The 17,831-nt window shown below is 31.8% G+C and overlaps 1 protein-coding gene across 2 annotated transcripts in view; it reads left to right on the top strand.

The window, feature by feature from the left end:
• Positions 1-17,831, top strand: part of LOC135128947 (uncharacterized) — a 37,537-nt gene that overhangs the window by 10,872 nt on the left and 8,834 nt on the right. For both annotated transcript variants that reach the window (XM_064056028.1, XM_064056027.1), the window contains exon 2: positions 13,173-13,289. In XM_064056028.1, the coding sequence (XP_063912098.1) occupies positions 13,184-13,289 (106 nt within the window). In that variant the 5' untranslated portion in view covers positions 13,173-13,183. The remainder of the gene's footprint in view (positions 1-13,172; positions 13,290-17,831) is intronic.

Raw genomic sequence — 17,831 nt, 5'->3', positions numbered from 1 at the left:
CCAAAATCTTTCACGTCATTAATTTGAGGTAAGTAGAAATAAAGAAAATACGAAAATGTCCACTGCTCCTTTCTCCGTTGCTCATGAAGTCATGAAAAAGGTATAGATTTTCAGGAGAGTGGTGAATAATTTTCGTCCTAAAAAAGTGGCGGCGGACCAAAAAAGTTTGAGAATCTTTCAATCTTTTGAGACTGAGTTACACAATTTTACTAGTAACTGGATTTCACCTTGCTGTGGCACAAAATGGCTGTCTGACAAAAGTTTAGTGTAATTCAGTTCTTCACAAACAGAAGAAAGATATAAAAAAAATAGAGGAGAAAGTCAGTAACTAATTAAAAATGCGCGTTAAAATTACTCACACATCCAACAAAACAATATAACTTTTTTAATGCGCTTATTTTCCAGTACTGATTTACATTAACCATAATTTTAAAACCTCTAAACTTCGGCTTTAAACGTTGCCCCGATTAACTTAATGCACAGCGAACTTTCAAAATTCAAAGTAAATCTTTTTGAAACAGCGACGTGAAATAACAAGATAAATGAATTTCACGTCCTGAGACAAGCTAAACCATGCGAATAAATCGCGAAGGTAATCAAATAGGTCACCCGCGAAACAAAGTAGAGGCAAATCCGATAAAGAAACAGTTTCCTCTAACCGTTTTGAAATGTTCCATTTTGTAGGGATTATTTTATTTGAAAATAATCGTGAAGTGAATGGGTGTAAATTTCTTTTCATCTTCAAACGCAGATTCCAATAAATCTTGTTGGAGCTGATGTTAAAAATAGTCACTGAACGATGCACACTGCAGAGGTAAATATAGTTCTCGCTATACTATGGGCCACAAAGAGCGGTGGCTCATAATTTCGTTGATTTAATGAAGTACTTATCTTCTCGGTACTTCATCAAGATTACTCATAAAATAGTTCTCAGTTATTTACTTATTTTCCTTTTTTTCTATAAGTTATCCATTGAACTAAAGCAAGGATTTTTTTTTGAAATGTGGTAAAACTGTTCATTGTGTACTTCGCAATTATAGAATATTTTACTTTGCAATGGCGTTGGAAGTGCTAAAAAGATATATTTTATGTGTCCCTACATAAAACTGACTATAATAGAAAATGTTTACACTAGAAATAAACTTATATAAAAACTTTAATTTATATCAAAAAGCAACACGTGTGTATGTTATTTATGTCGCTGCATGACCTTACCACATACTAGACAAACAATAATTCATAATATCAAATTTAAGAAAAATGTCACCATTAAATCACGTCCTACGACCGTTTGACCACTATTGATCCAATTATTCCAATAATAAACTCCAGATTTTTTTCCTACCTAATAACAAGTCCATAAAATACAAAATTAGCATTAGATTCCACCAACATTCATTCTTTTCTCACATTATCGTAAATAAACATTCGGCCCTCTCTCGACTTATGATTCACGAATAATTCGCCGTTGTATACGTATTTATGTGCCAATTCAGTTTTATGGTATTTGTACGTCATGAATAAATGCTCGTAAAGTTCGTACTGCACAATTATTAGTGGCGCAGATTTTTATTTTATTATTACTTGAATTCTTCAGGTGACAGCTCCAAAGAGGGTTTCATCCACTTGGTATGTAGACTACTCGATGCCGCTGAAATGTGTACCCAGCAAAATAGGTCGACATGCTTGCTTCTGACACTCTCAAAGAGGTTTTTGCTGTGTTGTTTTAGAAAAAGACCTCTGCTTAGAACTTTGTTTAATTCGCGTTTTTTGTCTGCGGGCGAATGTGACGCAGTTGTCTGTAATAAGCAAAATTCTCTTTTTAATAAATAATTAATAACAAATATAATAAACAACAATATTACGAGTGAATTCCCTACAATCCGGTATATGAGAATATGTTAGTATAGTACATTACGATGAAAATGCATTCAAAAACAATGTGTAACGTTATAACTAAATCGGATCAAGTGATTACACCACTTCGTTAAGCGTATAATCGCCTATTAATTAATACCTGGTAACTAGGGACTTTTTTTGTCACTGTCATTATTTGATCTACTAATGAGTTGTATAATCAGTAATAAATACCACAACTGGATTCATTATTATTCAGTACTCTACTGGACCCGAAACTAATAATGTAAAAATATGTAATATGCTTTTGCGTAATACATGAAGAATGTTTCAATGCCATTCGCCAGGTTTTACTGAATTATATAATCGAATTTATACAAAAACGCTGCATTACTTCTTAAATAAGAACCAACTCTCCATTTTATCTTTCTTATTTTTAATTTACCATCAGTACACCTCGCCTATATAAATTTTTCGGTTCTGTATTTTTCAGTTTTTTAATATTTTAATTTTAGATTTTTCGATTTATCGATCTTTTGATGTTTCGATTTCTGGGCGTTTCAATTTTTCGATGTTTCGGTTTCTCAATTTCGCGATATTTTGATTTTTCGACTTTTCGGCCTTTCGATATAACAAATTTTCAATTTTCGAAATTTCGAATTTTCGATTTTTCCATTTATCGAGTTTTTGGTCCTTCGATATTCGAATTTTGTTAATTTCGACCTGACCTGACCTGCTTGTTGAATTTTCAATTTTTTAATATTCAAATTTTCAATTTATTTCCTTTTCCATTTTTCGACTTTCAGTTTTTCAAATTTTCGAATTTTCGCATTCTCGATTTTACAGTTTTTCCATTCTTCCCTTCTTAGACTTTTCAATTTCTTTACTTTTCGATTTTTATTTGTTCCGTTCTTTAATTTTTAAGTCAGAAAATTGAAAAATCGAGAAATCTAAAAACCGGAACATCGAAATTGAAGAGTCATAATAACTGAAAAATCTTAAAATTCGATCTCCAAGGATTGATCAATCCATAAATCGAAAAGTTGAAAAATCCCAAAACCGAAAAAGAAAAACTGAGATATAGAAAAATTGCAAAATCGGGAAATCGAAAAGTCGAAGAAGAATCGAAAATATTTATGAAAATGGAAAAATCGAGAAATCGCGAAACAGAAAAGCCGAAATATCGAAAAATTGAGCAAAAGAGAAATAAGAAAATCAAAATATCCAAGAATCGAAAAATCTAATAGTCAAAAGGTCGAAAAGTCATAAAATCGAAAAGCCGAAAAACTGAGCATCGAGAAATGAGAAGATCAAAATATCGAAAAATCTAAAAGTCGAGAAGTTGGAAAGTCAGAAATCGAAAGGTCGAAAAATCACAAAATCTGATTTTTCAAAAAAAAATCGAGAAATGAAAAATTGGAAATATCGAGAAATTTAATAATAAAAAAATTGAAAAATCCCAGAACACAAAAATTGAAAAATTGATCAATCGATGAATCAAAAAATTGGTTGAAAGTTGTACATATTGACTAAGAAGTTACCATGCGTACAGTAAATTCAAAACGTGTGCAAGATTTCAAAGTACATATTCAGCTTTGCAATTCTTCACTTAATCAATAAAATAAATTGATTCAGTCATTAATTTTTTTGAGTCACCTTGTATATGCAAATCCAAAAAATTTGAATGGAATGATAAATCACAAGTACAGACTCATGATATTTTGTACAGTTTAGATAGAATTTATTCGGCAAACTTTTGAGCTGACGTCATCAATTTTTTGGATTAAAAATTCATCATGCTTATCATAACTGTAAACGATCTACAAGATTTCAAAGCATTCGGTTTTGCAGATTCAAAATTAAATTGCAAAATATTGTTACATAATTTTGATTTTTTTTTCCAAAAATCTGGGCGTTTCGGGTAAAAATTCAATTCAGAGTCGTAAACTACATGTGTAGGACTATGTTATTTTATACATTTTAAAACCCATTTACTATGTACAATTTTGAAGTGACGTCATCACATTAGTGGTGGGGGTGATTAGATAAATTTTGGTTACCGTTTTAGCATCTACATGATATTCCTAATATAAATATAAAATTTGACAACAATCGGCCCGGTACTTTCGGAGATTATCTGTTTAATAAAAATCCGGGACGGCAGACAGACGGACAGACGGACACACAGACAGACGGAAACGGGAGCCCTATTTCTTCGTAGTGTAGGTCATGAAAGGTCGAGAAAACGTAAAAGTAGATAGTCGGCCGACGATTACAATACTTGCTTCGCTTACACTCGGAAAGTAAAAATAAAAACTGGAGAATGGAAAACTCTTGTATTTTCGGTTTTACAAAAAAAGACTGGTTTATTATTCGATTACATAGTTGTGTTTGTAAATCGGTTTGAGAAGGTGGAACAATAGTTAAGAAAAAAAAAGCAATAAATTAACTAAAGTTCATTTAGGAAGTGGGAGAAAACGGAAGATTTATGGAGTGTGGAAATAAGACAAGAAGTAAGACGCCTAATGGGCAAATTATGGTTGATTCCGTAAGAGCGAACAGAGCACACATATAAAAAAAATACGATACAAGAGATCTTTCTTTATTTTTCGGCTAATGAAGTGGTCAATTTACTTAATGCTACTTGATCATGTTACTTCGTCCAAAACAGTGTACAATCATATTCCTCAGAACTACTCTTTTAAATTTGAGGGACTGTACAGTTCTAAGAGATTCAAAACATGTTTTTTATATTATTTTTTTATCAGTATGGTAATTAGTATTATTAAAACGTTCAAGATTTTGAAACACTTCGAATCTTTAATTTTGAAAAATGAAAGATGTATAACATTATTACTGTGTAAAATTTCATACACTCTTTCATTACATTTTATTTTATTTGATCTTATTCTGTTGTGAGTATTACTTGACAGAATATTTTACTTGAAAATTTGGAGTTTGAAATTGGGCTTTGCACAAAATGGGTTTAATTTGTTTCAAATTTTAGACTTCTATATTTTTTTTCGGAAAATTATAAGGTATCAAATTTAGCAGATCTGGATTTTGTAGAAAGAAAGTAAACCTTGTCCTTCTATAACGTGAATACATTTTTGATATTTTTTTTGAATATTTCACATTTTTTATTAACTTTAGATTTGTTTATCCTTTAGCCCAACAACATCTCCTAATAAACCTATTTACGTCAAGTGCAAGTGAAGGAAGTATTGTAATAGCCTATTTCCGTCTGCCTGTCTGTCGCCTGTCGACTGTCTGTCTTTCAAACTACTAAACCGATTATTTTTTTAGTAAAAGGCATTTCAATTTTATGAAATGACATATTTCTATACTTCATCATCTCATTTTATACCAGTGTGGTGAACTCCGTAGCCTTGCCATAAAAATGTTCAATAACCAACGCGAAGGTCGCTGGTTCGATTGACTCGTAGATCACAATTTTGCTCGAAAATTTAACAATACAGTAATGTTGTAGCTGCTTATATTTAATTATAATAAAATAAGAATTATATAATCGTTACTACTCTAAATAATATTAAGAACGTTTTCCTCCATTGTGGCTTAAATAGTGACTTTCGTCCCTTCCTCTGTTTTGAGGAGGCAGCTTTCTACGTGCCTAATCGTTGCATTCTTTCAATGTATGAACATACACTATCGAAGTTAAGCATGTACTGATAATAATATCTTTTTGCCGTTGGTTATCTGTTTTAAATATATACACTACAAGAATTTTTTGCCTGAGAGTTTTTCATGTCTGTTGTTTGTTAATGTTACGACGAGAGGTTATTAACCATATAGATATTTATAGGTTTTACCTACAAATATGTTCTGACAAAATTTTGACCACACTGACGGGTACAGGGACAAATTTAAAAAATGAGTGCTTGCCCGACACGTATAGTTCGTTACTTTTTACCACCGAATTGGTTGGTTTTAAGATTTTATAAATAACCTTCATAAAATTGCTGAGACCAGGTGCCATAACTGAAACTACCAAAAATATCCGTGTTTTTTCTATACCTAATATTATATCTAGTTATTGAAACGGAAAGTTTGCTACTGGAAATAGTCCAATAAAAGCAGATTTCATTTCCACAAAGGTCCCAAGAAAATGAAGTCGAAATGTCAGAGGTGTAATGAAAGAGCGATACCTGAGTTTAATTCAGCCCAGGAAATAAGCTTTGCTCGGACCTCTCATGACTGTATTCATTCACTAAAAGCAGAATGAATTTAACAAGAATTCAAACAAGATGAAAGTAATAAAGTGTTCAATTTTCAAGACATCCTAACTAGTTTTGCGTCATAGTTTTACAGTGTCTTTATGTAGCATATGTAAGTATGACATGAATCAACGTCAACGGATACGATACTTTTCAAAACTACAAAATCTGATCTTAAAAAATTGTTAGTTTTTCCAGGATGTAAAATATAACAAAAGAATTTTATGCGGTGTTCTCATACCTAAACATAATTTAAGCTATTATAAGGCTGAATTCGTAAGTCATATACTAAGTACTTCTAACATTAGCAAGTGTAACATATAATGCAAATCATTCGTGAAGTAAAATTTCATGATCTTATTTAAAATAGTTAAGAACATCATATAATGAAAAATAAATCATTTTCAAAAAACAAAACAAAAACAAAAATTCATTGCATCTCAGAAAACGTAAGGCTAATTAAGACTTAGGACAAAAGTTCATTGATTAATTACAAATTTCGTTAAAATAAAAAAGAATTTGACGAACACGTGAATTGTGAAGCAAATTATGTACAATCGTGATGTAATCACAACTTCATTAAACTTCGCAGTTATTTTAAGTTTTGCGGTCTGCGTCATTTTTTTGACAAACGTAATTTCAATTCAACATCTTTGTTCAAGGTCGTTTAGCCACTTAAAATATGTCTATACTGTACACAAAAATAACAATTTTAGCAACAATACTTGTTATTTTGTCTGGGTGTTGTTTAAATCAGATGTGTCGTGTCCGCGTGATAAAAGCGTTTTCTGTATTATTATTAGAAATAAAAGCCTCTAATATTCCGGATAATGCGGATTTAATTCTCCTTAATGTGTTTATCTCTTGTCGTTTCCTCGGTATTATTTTATTTACTATCTCATTTTATGTGGAGATGATCGTCCGGCCTTTCTAACTGACATAAACATTAAACATCACGTCCGCTCCTTACGAGTTCAAACCAAAACCAGCTTTAATTTTAGAAAAGGGAATTTTGTTCATTTATATGACAGTTTATTAAAAACGAGCCGGAGCTTCATTGCAAATTTTCAAATTTGCTCTGAATGATATTTATTAATGTACTCTTTGTACACCATCAATCTTCTATAAAGAAATACTGCTACTGAATTGATGCAGAAATAATTAAAAATCTTAAATTAAAGCCTAGCGTAGCGTGGAACTGATACACAGTAACCAAATATAATATTAATAATTGAAAGTAAAATTAAAAACGACATTCGTGGATCCCAACAATTTTACGGACAATATGCCTACGGTCCATACGGTTCACAAGTTTTAGAATTTTTTCAATTCTGTAAGAAAAGTCAGTGATATGCATTCCTATTTAATTAAAACATCTATTGGACTAACAGGTCTCACTAATTTTTACTTCTGAGCGTAAGCGAAGGAAGTATTGAAATCGACTCCGTCGGCCGACCCTCTACTTTTATGTTTTCTCGACCTTTTATGACTTATAGAGTACGTCTGTCTGCCTGTCCGTCTGTCCGTCTGGCATTCCGATTTTCATTAGCCAGATAATCTCCGAAAGTACTGGGCCGATAGTTGTCAAATTTTGTATTTATGTTAGGAATGTCATGTAGATGGTAGAACGCTAACCAAAATTTGTGTAATCATCCCCACCAATAATGTGATGACGTCACTTCAAATTGTACATAGTAAATGGGTTTTAAATTATATGAAATAACATAGTCCTACACATGTAGTTTATGATTCCATATTGAGTTTTTACCCGAAACGTCCAATTTTTTGGAAAAAAATCAAAATTATGAAACAACATTTTGCAATTTAATTTAGAATCTGAAAAACCGAATGCTTTAAAATTTCGCAGATGTTTTAAAGTTAATAAGCATGATAAATGTTTAATCAAAATATATTTACCTATCCCCTCCAAAAAATTCATGACGTCAGTTCAAAATTTTGCCGCATATATCCTGCCTAAAATGAACAAACTATGATCAGTCTGTACTTGTAATTTATCATTGTATTGATATTTTTTAGATTTGCTTATGCAGAGTGACTGAAAAAAATTAAGAATTCAAACTGAATACTTTGAAATCTTACAGACTCTCAAAATTTTGCCGAATAAATTCTACCCAAATGTGCAAAATATGATGGGTTTTTACTTGTGGTTTATCATTGCAATTATATTTTTTAGATTTGGTTATACAGATGACTAAAAAAAATTAATGAACAAGTCAATTTATTTTATTGATTAAATTAGGAACACGGATTCATAAATTACATATGCAGGACTACGTTATTTTATAAAATTTAAGTGACATTTATTTAGCAAAATTGTAAGATGACGTCATCATTTGAGGGGAGGGGGTTATAAGAGATACATTTTTAACTATTTGCTATCACCTTAAAATGTTTGAAAGATTTCAAATACTCGGTTTTGCAATTTGAAAATTAAACAGTAGAATGTTGTTTTCAGTTTTTTTTTTTTTTTTTTTCTAAAAATCTGGGTGTCTAGGGTAAAAGCTCAACATAGATTCATAAACCACAAGTGCAGGAGTACAAAAATTAAATTATATTTACTATTGTATTTTGACATCATCCCATTGTTGGTGGGGGAGATTTGACAATTTTTGGTTGTAGCGTTTACCATTTCTAACATAAAAATGACGGACAGAAGACGAACAGAGGAAAACAAAAGACCTACTTTTTTCATACTCTAAGGGTTATGAAACGTCGAGAAAACGTAAAAATACCGATTCGTCGGACGGACTCTATTACAATATGTACTTCTTTAACTTACGCTCAAGAAGTAAAAATGTGTATACATATTATATCAATAAGAATTCAGCAGATTAAAAGGAAATTAGAAAATATATTAACAGCATTCGGTGATAAACTGATAAAGTCGAATGTACATAATACATTTCTAATATAACTTCTCCATTCATAAATCCATGCTTAAGTACTCAGAGATCATCTTTGGGTTGTAACGGAGATGAGAAATTCCCACATTCCGCACCATGGCAATGAATCAATAATTGATTATTAATACTCCTCTTGGCTAAATACCAGAATAAATGAACAGTGTTAGATTATACATGTATTATATACAGAGGTTTAATAAAAATAGAAACACACTCTGTGAAAAATGCTACTGACATTAATGGTCATTGTAAGCTTTAATAGTTTACTTTTCAATGTAGTAAGCAACTAAACATTAATTATATGTAGGATCGTTAATATTACTAAAAACTGAAGCAAAACTAATAACCATAACTTAACATATTTCTTTTTTTTAATTATACGCCACTCCTCACTCTTACAGCTTCCGAAAATTCAGTAAGATCAGAACAATCATACATAGTTACAGACTTTCCTTACCCTTGAAGTACAATTAACAAACCCCGCTTCTTTGAAAAATTGTAAAAACTATAGATATTCCATTGTTAGCACGTACCGATAACCAGCATCTGCTATAAAAGAAAATAAAACTTGATTGATTTTGTCTCGTCAAAACAGAGTATGTAGTGGCTTTATTTAAACAATTAAGCTACAATGGAGCAAAACGGACCGAATATTATTTTAGACGAGCTGTATTATGATCATTATTATTCTATTATAATTAAATATAAGCGAGTGTGGCATTACTGTATCTGTGAGGCCAGTGCGTTACCAATGAATCACCCTAGCTGTTATGCTACTTCGTACTATGTGCCCAAAGAACAAGACGAATTAAACAATAAAGAAAAACAAGGTAGATTCGTAAACCACAAGTACAGGAGTATATTATTTCATAAACTAAACAATATTAATTACACAATATAATGATCGGGTATCATCCAATTGTTGATGGGGATGATTAGCAACTTTTGGTTAGCGTTTTACAATCTCCATGATATTCCTAATATACTTACATACAAAATTTGACAACGATCGGTCTAGTAGTTTCGGAATTATTTGTCTATTAGAAAACGACACAGACGATCGACTGCTTTCTGTATCACGAATTAAAATTTATCTGTTTATCGTTGTCAAAAACTTCGTGACGTGTATAATGTGTATCTACTTTTGATTTTTGAATAAGCTTGATGTTTTATCTTAAACAATTTAGAAGATATCGAAAAACGTCGTAACGTTGACTCATCACGTTTATTTAAAGGAGTCTAAGTGATTTATAACTTCCCATTCTGCCAAACGATATGTTGTAGTAATTTTGCTCGTTTTATGTAATTTGCTTTTAACATTGGTACGTACGTCCTGCATATATTCATTTGAGTTTAATATGCTCTTCAAGACTAAAAATTAAATTATTTTTTATTCAGCTTCAAAATGCATAGTATTGGTTCATTGTAACTTTTTATTCACTACTACGTTATTTAAGTTTACATTTATCATCATTTACGTATCACGCAAACTTATAAAACAGCTAACGTAAAATATTAAAGGATAACTGGGAAAATATGAGCAGAGATTATTTTTCTTAATATACAGGGTGACTGGGGTATATTGTGCCAGATTTTAAAGGGTTACAATATGCATTATTTTGATTCTAAAAGTCTAATAACATTTTGGTCTAAAACGTATGGTTAAGTCAGAACTTTATGTGTCTCCACCGTTTGAGAACCACTGTACTATGTAATATTAAATTTTACTAAGTAGAAAAAATTAAATACTACTGTTAGTAATTTTATTTATTTTTAAACACCTTATTAAAGCAAATGCTCAAAATGAGCTCCATTCATTCTCACACAAGCATTGGCACGACGAATCTATTGCTCCTGCACTCGTTGGAGCATTTCCGGGTCCCCGCGAATAATATTGGTGGCTTCATGGATTCGTTGTCTGAGGTGATCTTCTGTTCTGATCTCTTCTGTATAAACCAACGACTTCATGTGGCCCCAAAAGAAAAAATCTAGCGGATTCAAATCGGGAGATCTGGCAGGCCAATGCTGAGCCCCGCCTCGCCCGATCCATTTTTCAGGGAATTGAACATTTAAAAACTGTCGTACCAGATGGCTAAAATGAGGTGGCGCCCCATCATGTAGAAACCACATACTTTCCCGGATATGTAGCGGCACTTCTTCCAACAATTCCTGTAAATTTCTTCTTAAAAATCGCCAATAAATGGCACCCGTTAACCGCGGGGGTAGTTCAAAAGGTCCTATAAGATAATTGTTTACAATACCGGCCCATAGATTAATTGAAAACTCCTGCTGAAAACGGGTTTGTCTTATGGCATGCGGATTTTCATCTGCCCAAACGTGAACGTTGTGATAATTAAAAATTCCCCGACGCGTAAATCCTGCCTCGTCTGATGCCAAAATAATACGAGGAAAGTCTGGATTTTCTTCTACCTTTCGTAGAAACCAACTACAAAATGCAAAACGGGGTTGATAATCAGCTGGAGATAAAGCTTGTACACGCTGAACATGGTATGGATATAACAACTGTTCTCGTAGTGTTCTCCAGATGGTCCATTGAGACACATTAAATCGTTTGGCAAGGCATCTTGTACTAATTCCAGGATCATCATGTACAACATCCAACACCTCTTCTTCAATGTTGACAATTCGCTGAGGGCGTTGTGGACCTCGTTCGACTCTTCTAGGTAACAAGGATCCCGTTTCTTGGAGTCGCTGGTGCAGATCTTGAAACATTCTTCTTGAGGGTAACCGTCGGTGAGGGAAACGAGTGCCATACAAACGCACTGCCACACGGGCTACTCCGCGTGCCTCTCCATAAATTAAATGAATGTCCGCTAATTCTCTAAGTGAATACCCATTGACATCCATCTTAAATTTATTAAAACATGTTCAGAGATACTTTGACAAATTGTCAAACAGAAGTATTATTTTATTATTGAATTTATTGTCATGGTTTCTAATAAAACAACTGTAAAAATTTCAATATATCAGGTGAATTCCAGCGGTTTTCAACCGGTGGGCTATGAAATTTGTGTATTCTATAATTCTTTTGGAATAAGTCTGAGCTGTAAATGTTATTAAGGTTTTTTACTCAAAATAATGCAAACTATCACCCCTTAAAATCTGTCACAATAAACCCCAGTCAGGCTGTATACAGGGTGAACCAATAAGCACGAGCAATAACTTTGTTGCAATATTTAACAATACTTTATTGTTTATTTTCTTTCTTTGAATATTTTGATGTCTGTTAAAAAAGTGGCAAATCACAAAAACTATTAGCAGAGAAAGATTCACTCTATAACTATAAAGTTGCATTAGTATTTTCTTTTAGCAGCCAACATAATAACTATTTTTTTGTTTATGTAGTAAGTTACCATTTCTATTAATATACTTACTACACATATATAATTATAATTAATATATAATGGAAACACTTTTTCTAGAAATTTTAGTAATACTTCACCGACTAAGACGCAAACAACCTACATTTTATATTATTGTATTATCAAAAGTTAAGTCTACGTAGGAGATTCTTACAGTGTGGGTTTTACATAGTTCCATTATAACTTCAACTAAATTTGAAATTTTCGTGACCTAGTTGAGCGGTGGAACGCAAACTTGCTCATCCTTTAAAGTTTAAAACTTGTATTCCGGATTGGCTTTCATACATGCGTTGCAAAGATGAAAGCAATGAAGCTAATTATTTCCTCTTCACCAACCAAAAAACAGCCAGTCGAATACGGAAAGCCTATGCCGGTCTACCATATCAATTAATTCCGCCATCCCATACATCACTTTTGACATCCACTGTTTAGTTAAATGGTGTTGATCCATCACATTATTCTTTCTCAAACAATTAATTTAATGTTTGGACTACGACGCTGTAACGAATAAGCCAACGTCTTTCCCTCGACTTTCTTTCGTTGACAAAACTTGAATTAACGTCGACAAATAATATCATAACTTACCCAACAAGTTTGATTAAAATTTCCCGAACCCATTTTTATTTTCGTCTCGTGTTGATGAAACGTATCCTGTTAGGATTTTCACTTGGAATAAATCAGAGAAGTTTTATTTAAATAAACAGTGGAGCATAAATAAATGACACAATGAAAACTCGGTTCCTGTGCATAATATTTATTAAGAAATTTTTCAGATGTCTGGAAAATGAACGCAACTTCTCCCAAATCGTCGCTAGCCAAGTTGGGTTTGTATCCCAGGCAAAAGACTTTGAAGGTTATGGTGCTGGGTCAAAGCGGAGTAGGAAAATCAGGTAAGATAATTACATTTTATCATAAATAAATAAACACACTAAATTAAAAAATAACACCTAGTTATTTTATTCTACAGCTTGGATGAAAGTTGGCATTTTCGCCTGGTATCAGTTGCTATCACATTTCTTCTCGTGGGGCTAAAATAATTGTTTCCCTTTAAATATGTTTTTGAGTCTCGTGAAACTGAACTTTTGCAGTAGTTCTATATTTGTTTATTTTGATGATACTGAAATGCAGATGTAGTTTCCGGTTCGGGTCGACTATGTGGGATTTGATTTTTCACAATTCTGATAAATATTTAAATGGCTGTTGTTAATGAACACGTTTATTCGCTCACGTAAGCTAAGAAAGTACTGTAACCTCATTTGACATACACCTTGTAAAACTTTTATGACTTAAGCGGCTTAAGCCAAAGCACGGTTATAAGTCAAACTGGCTATTTTATTACTTAACTCAGTTCACAGCTCCATTATGTCAACAATGGACAGTAATAATCCTTACGGGTCGGGTCCATAAAGCTTACAATAGCCAGTTTGACTTATAAGGGTGGTTTGGCTTAAGTCTTTACAAATACCTTCATTTTTTTTTTACGTTTCATATTTCCTAAAGTATGAAAAGTAGGTCTACCATTTCTCTCTTTCTCTCGCCTATCTTTTGTTGTCTCTTGTCGCTAATTTATTAGTAATTGTGTGTATTTTAAGAATATCATGTAGATGGTAAAACACTAACTAACATTTCTCTGACCATCCCCACCAATAATTTGATGACGTCATCTCAAAATTTTGCTGAATAAATCGTTTCTAAAATGTATTGTGGTTTATCAACGCGTTAATGTTTTTTTTAGAATTGTTTATATGCTTATTTTGTTGATCGAAATTTTGAAATACCAAGTACTACACTCAGGTATCCAAATTCTCCATTTGGCGCCATTGCAACATTTTGTTATGAAAATTCAGTTAAAACATATGCATAAAAAGTTGGATTTGTTTTATTGTACTTCAGAGGCAAGGGATGTTCTGTCTAAATAACCTTAGACTATCTTTTTTACATATTTTTTATTATAACGACGGTTACTAAAAGTAAACTATACAAATTACTTTCTCTGGATCTGTTTTAAGGTTTCTATTAAAATCGAAATCTCTTCAGATTCATTAAATTTTCCTTTTAATGGACACAACTTCTAATAATCTGGTCTCAAATTAGATAACACTTGTTGATGAGTCCAAATTATCTACTGCTGTGTTAACTATTCTCATCCATTTTTTTTTCAGAACAAAATGAATTTGCACCAATAACCTACGCTTGATTTGCCAAAATTTTAGGGTTTGAGGATTTGAGCCTCAGCATTTAAGTGTCAAAATAGAATGACACAAGTGACAGATATAGTGTGAATTTGAACCTAAATTTTTTATGTATTTAATTAATTAATCCAGAAAATTATTACTGTTATTTCAAAATTCACGTTGACGAATTTTATTAATGTTTTTTATAATGAGTTATATTATATTATAGAAAAAATATTGCTATACAGGAGTAACAAGTTACTTTAAGTACTGTCTCCCCCCCCCCCCTTCCCACTGCATGTTATTGTTTTCATTTGTGCAGTAAATGAATATTTTTCTACCACCGTCAAGCAAACTACCATTTTCGATGTAACGGGTATTCAATTGAAAAATTACTTAGAGAAGCGGTTGGAATTTCATTTGACACAAACGGCATGTATGTTCTTATAACATCCATTTGGCAGAAACATAACCTGTTATATGCTATATGTTATAAGAACAAACATGTGTCAAATGATATTCCAATGCCTACTCTGAGTGATTTTTCAATTGAACACCCGTTACTTAACTAATAATAACTTTAGAAAATTCTAATATTGTCGACGACTAGAGTGCAATAACAGTCAGTGTTAGGCTTCTGAACAGTGGTGGTTCAAAAATTATTTTCTGTAATAATGAAGTACCAATCAATAACAAAATTAATTCATTCAGTCTGAATTAATTCATGTGTTAATTGAGATAAATGAATAGACCAAGGTAATATTACTTAGGTAACACTATTGATGTATAACAATGTGTGTTATGTGAGAACTAATTAATTGTGTTACACCTAACGTTAAAAATCGATCTACGGTTATTTAGAGAGAACTTGCCTCGCCCCTAAAGTACAATACAACATATCCGACTTTTTCGAAAAATTATAAAACTTGAATTTGCGAATTTTGTTTTTTATGATAACCCCTATAAGTTAAAATGAAGATGTGTGTAAGTAACAGGAAAGAAGCTTGCTATGCGCGTGTTTTAAGTGAGTTTTCCATGACAAAATTTTGTGATGACAGCATCAACATTTTAACAGGGTGGGCATATTTTATGCATTAATTTGGATAGCTATTAATAATAACTAATAATAACAGTACTGTATTCCTGAATTTTCGAGAAAGTGGCGTGGTAGTTCTTGATTAGGTCGATAAAATAAATTGCCTCATTTTTTTTGAGTCACCCGATGTATAAATCATTCTAAAAAATATGAAGGCATTGATAAACAAAAACGTATACACATAATAATTTCCACATTTTAAACAGAATTATAAATGGGGGGGCTGATAAATTTTGATTAACGCTTACGATAACCTTAAAACGTTTATTAAATTTCACAGGATTCGGGTTTGTAGTTTCAAAGTTAAATTGTAAAATGTTGTTATACAATTTTAATTTTTTTTTCCAAAAAATCTGGATATCTATAGTTAGGAGTATGTTATTTTATAAAGCTTAAATCAAATTTACGAGTACGATGCAATATTTTGAGATGACATAATCCCATTGTTTGTGGGGCTGATTAAACAAATTTTGGTTAGCGCTTTATCATCTACACGATATTCCTATTTATTAACAAACATACAGCCTGTTATTGAAAGGTACGTACAAAATAAAATCGGCAATTGGTCTCGAATTATGGGTGCTAAAAGTTAAAAAAAGTTCAGGTAAAAGTGTTCTCCTTTTAGAGATAAAAATTATTAAAATTTATGTCCAAATTCGTTGTACGCCTCTGATAGAAAGATCATCTTTCGTTTCTATAGCAACATTTAGTCTTGGTAAAAGTTTTACTGTTACAGTTGCTAGGATTTACTAAAATACATTAATTTTACCTATTTATCCTTCAGTAGCGCCTAAAAAGGTTGGATAAGGGTTAATTTTCCCCTTATAATTTTGATAACACAAAATAAGTTTTTCCGGTTTCTTAGACTTCGCGAAGAACTGTCCATTTTGTTATACGTACCTTTCAATAACACCCTGTATATAATTTGACAACAATTTGTCCAGTAGTCGGAGTCCATTAAAAATCGACACAAACAGACAGATGGCAGGAAGACGGAAATATTATTTCGTACTGAAGGGGTCATGAAACGTAGCAAAAATATGAAAGTAAAGTAAAAACATTTGGACTAAGTAGAGTCCCTAATTATTACATATATAGTATAATCTATTAATTTTTTGGATCACCCTGTCTAAGCAATTCTAAAAAATATGAATCCAATGATAAATCACATGCATAAACTCATTATATTTTGTACATTTTAGACAGTATTTATTCAGCAAAATTTTGAGATGACATCATCAATTTGGGGGGGGGGGGGTAAAAATATTATTTATTAAAAATTTACCATGCTTACGATAACTTTAAAACGTCTGCAAGATTCTAAAAGAACCTTTAAATATTTGTTTAGATTTTGGGAACGCAAATTATGCAGAAATTAACAACTATTTTGTTTAACTTCAATGGGTCATTGATAATCATGCCCACATAAAAATAGTTGGTCTAAATGGGTTAGTGATTCTAATTTGCAAAAACTTCTTATTAAGCAAACATAAGCGCCTCACATTGAAAGCTTCAGTCTACAGTAGGAATATAGAATGACAGAAAACTTTATATTAGTTGTAACAGATGGTAAAATTTTTTGGAACTTTGTTGACGAGCTTAAAAATGATAACTTACCATTTCATGCTACTGATGGTCAAAGCATCTCTCTGCTAAATTTTTTCACTCAAATTGTTCTAATTTATCTGTTATCTCGGTTCAGATATGAGAAATCAAAAATAGCATATTAGATGTTTACAACTTTGATATTTCAATTGGAAGACATTACAAGTAGAATACGTAGTATGATTGATAAAGAAGTGCTGAACCCAATAGGATTCCAGTAACTTTTTTGAAGGTGTGTTTAGAATTTTTAGCATATCGTCTCTACCTTATTATTTAATAAATCTTTGCAATTAGCTAAATTTCCAAAGCTCTAGAAACAGTAATATGTGGTTCCAAGACAGAAGAGTGACTGTAACTCTGACATCAAAAATTATAGGGAAGCCTATTATTTCGATCATACCAAAATTGTTGATCATATATGATAGAAATGAATTGTAAAAGATCACAAAACATTTTATAGTAGAGGAAAAACATGATTTCTACAAGGGCAAATCGACTTGTTCCGATTCAAAAATAAAAGAGGTAGTTAGCAAAATTACTGGTTACAAGTTTCTAGG

The sequence above is a fragment of the Zophobas morio genome, unplaced genomic scaffold, assembly GCF_036711695.1.
Source record: "Zophobas morio isolate AGI-343-1 ecotype UQ-CSIRO unplaced genomic scaffold, CSIRO_AGI_Zmor_V1 ptg000014l, whole genome shotgun sequence".
Classification (NCBI taxonomy): Eukaryota; Metazoa; Arthropoda; class Insecta; order Coleoptera; family Tenebrionidae; genus Zophobas; species Zophobas morio.
The sequence above is the reverse complement of the archived record's forward strand: the minus strand, read 5'-3'. Positions and strand labels throughout refer to the sequence as shown.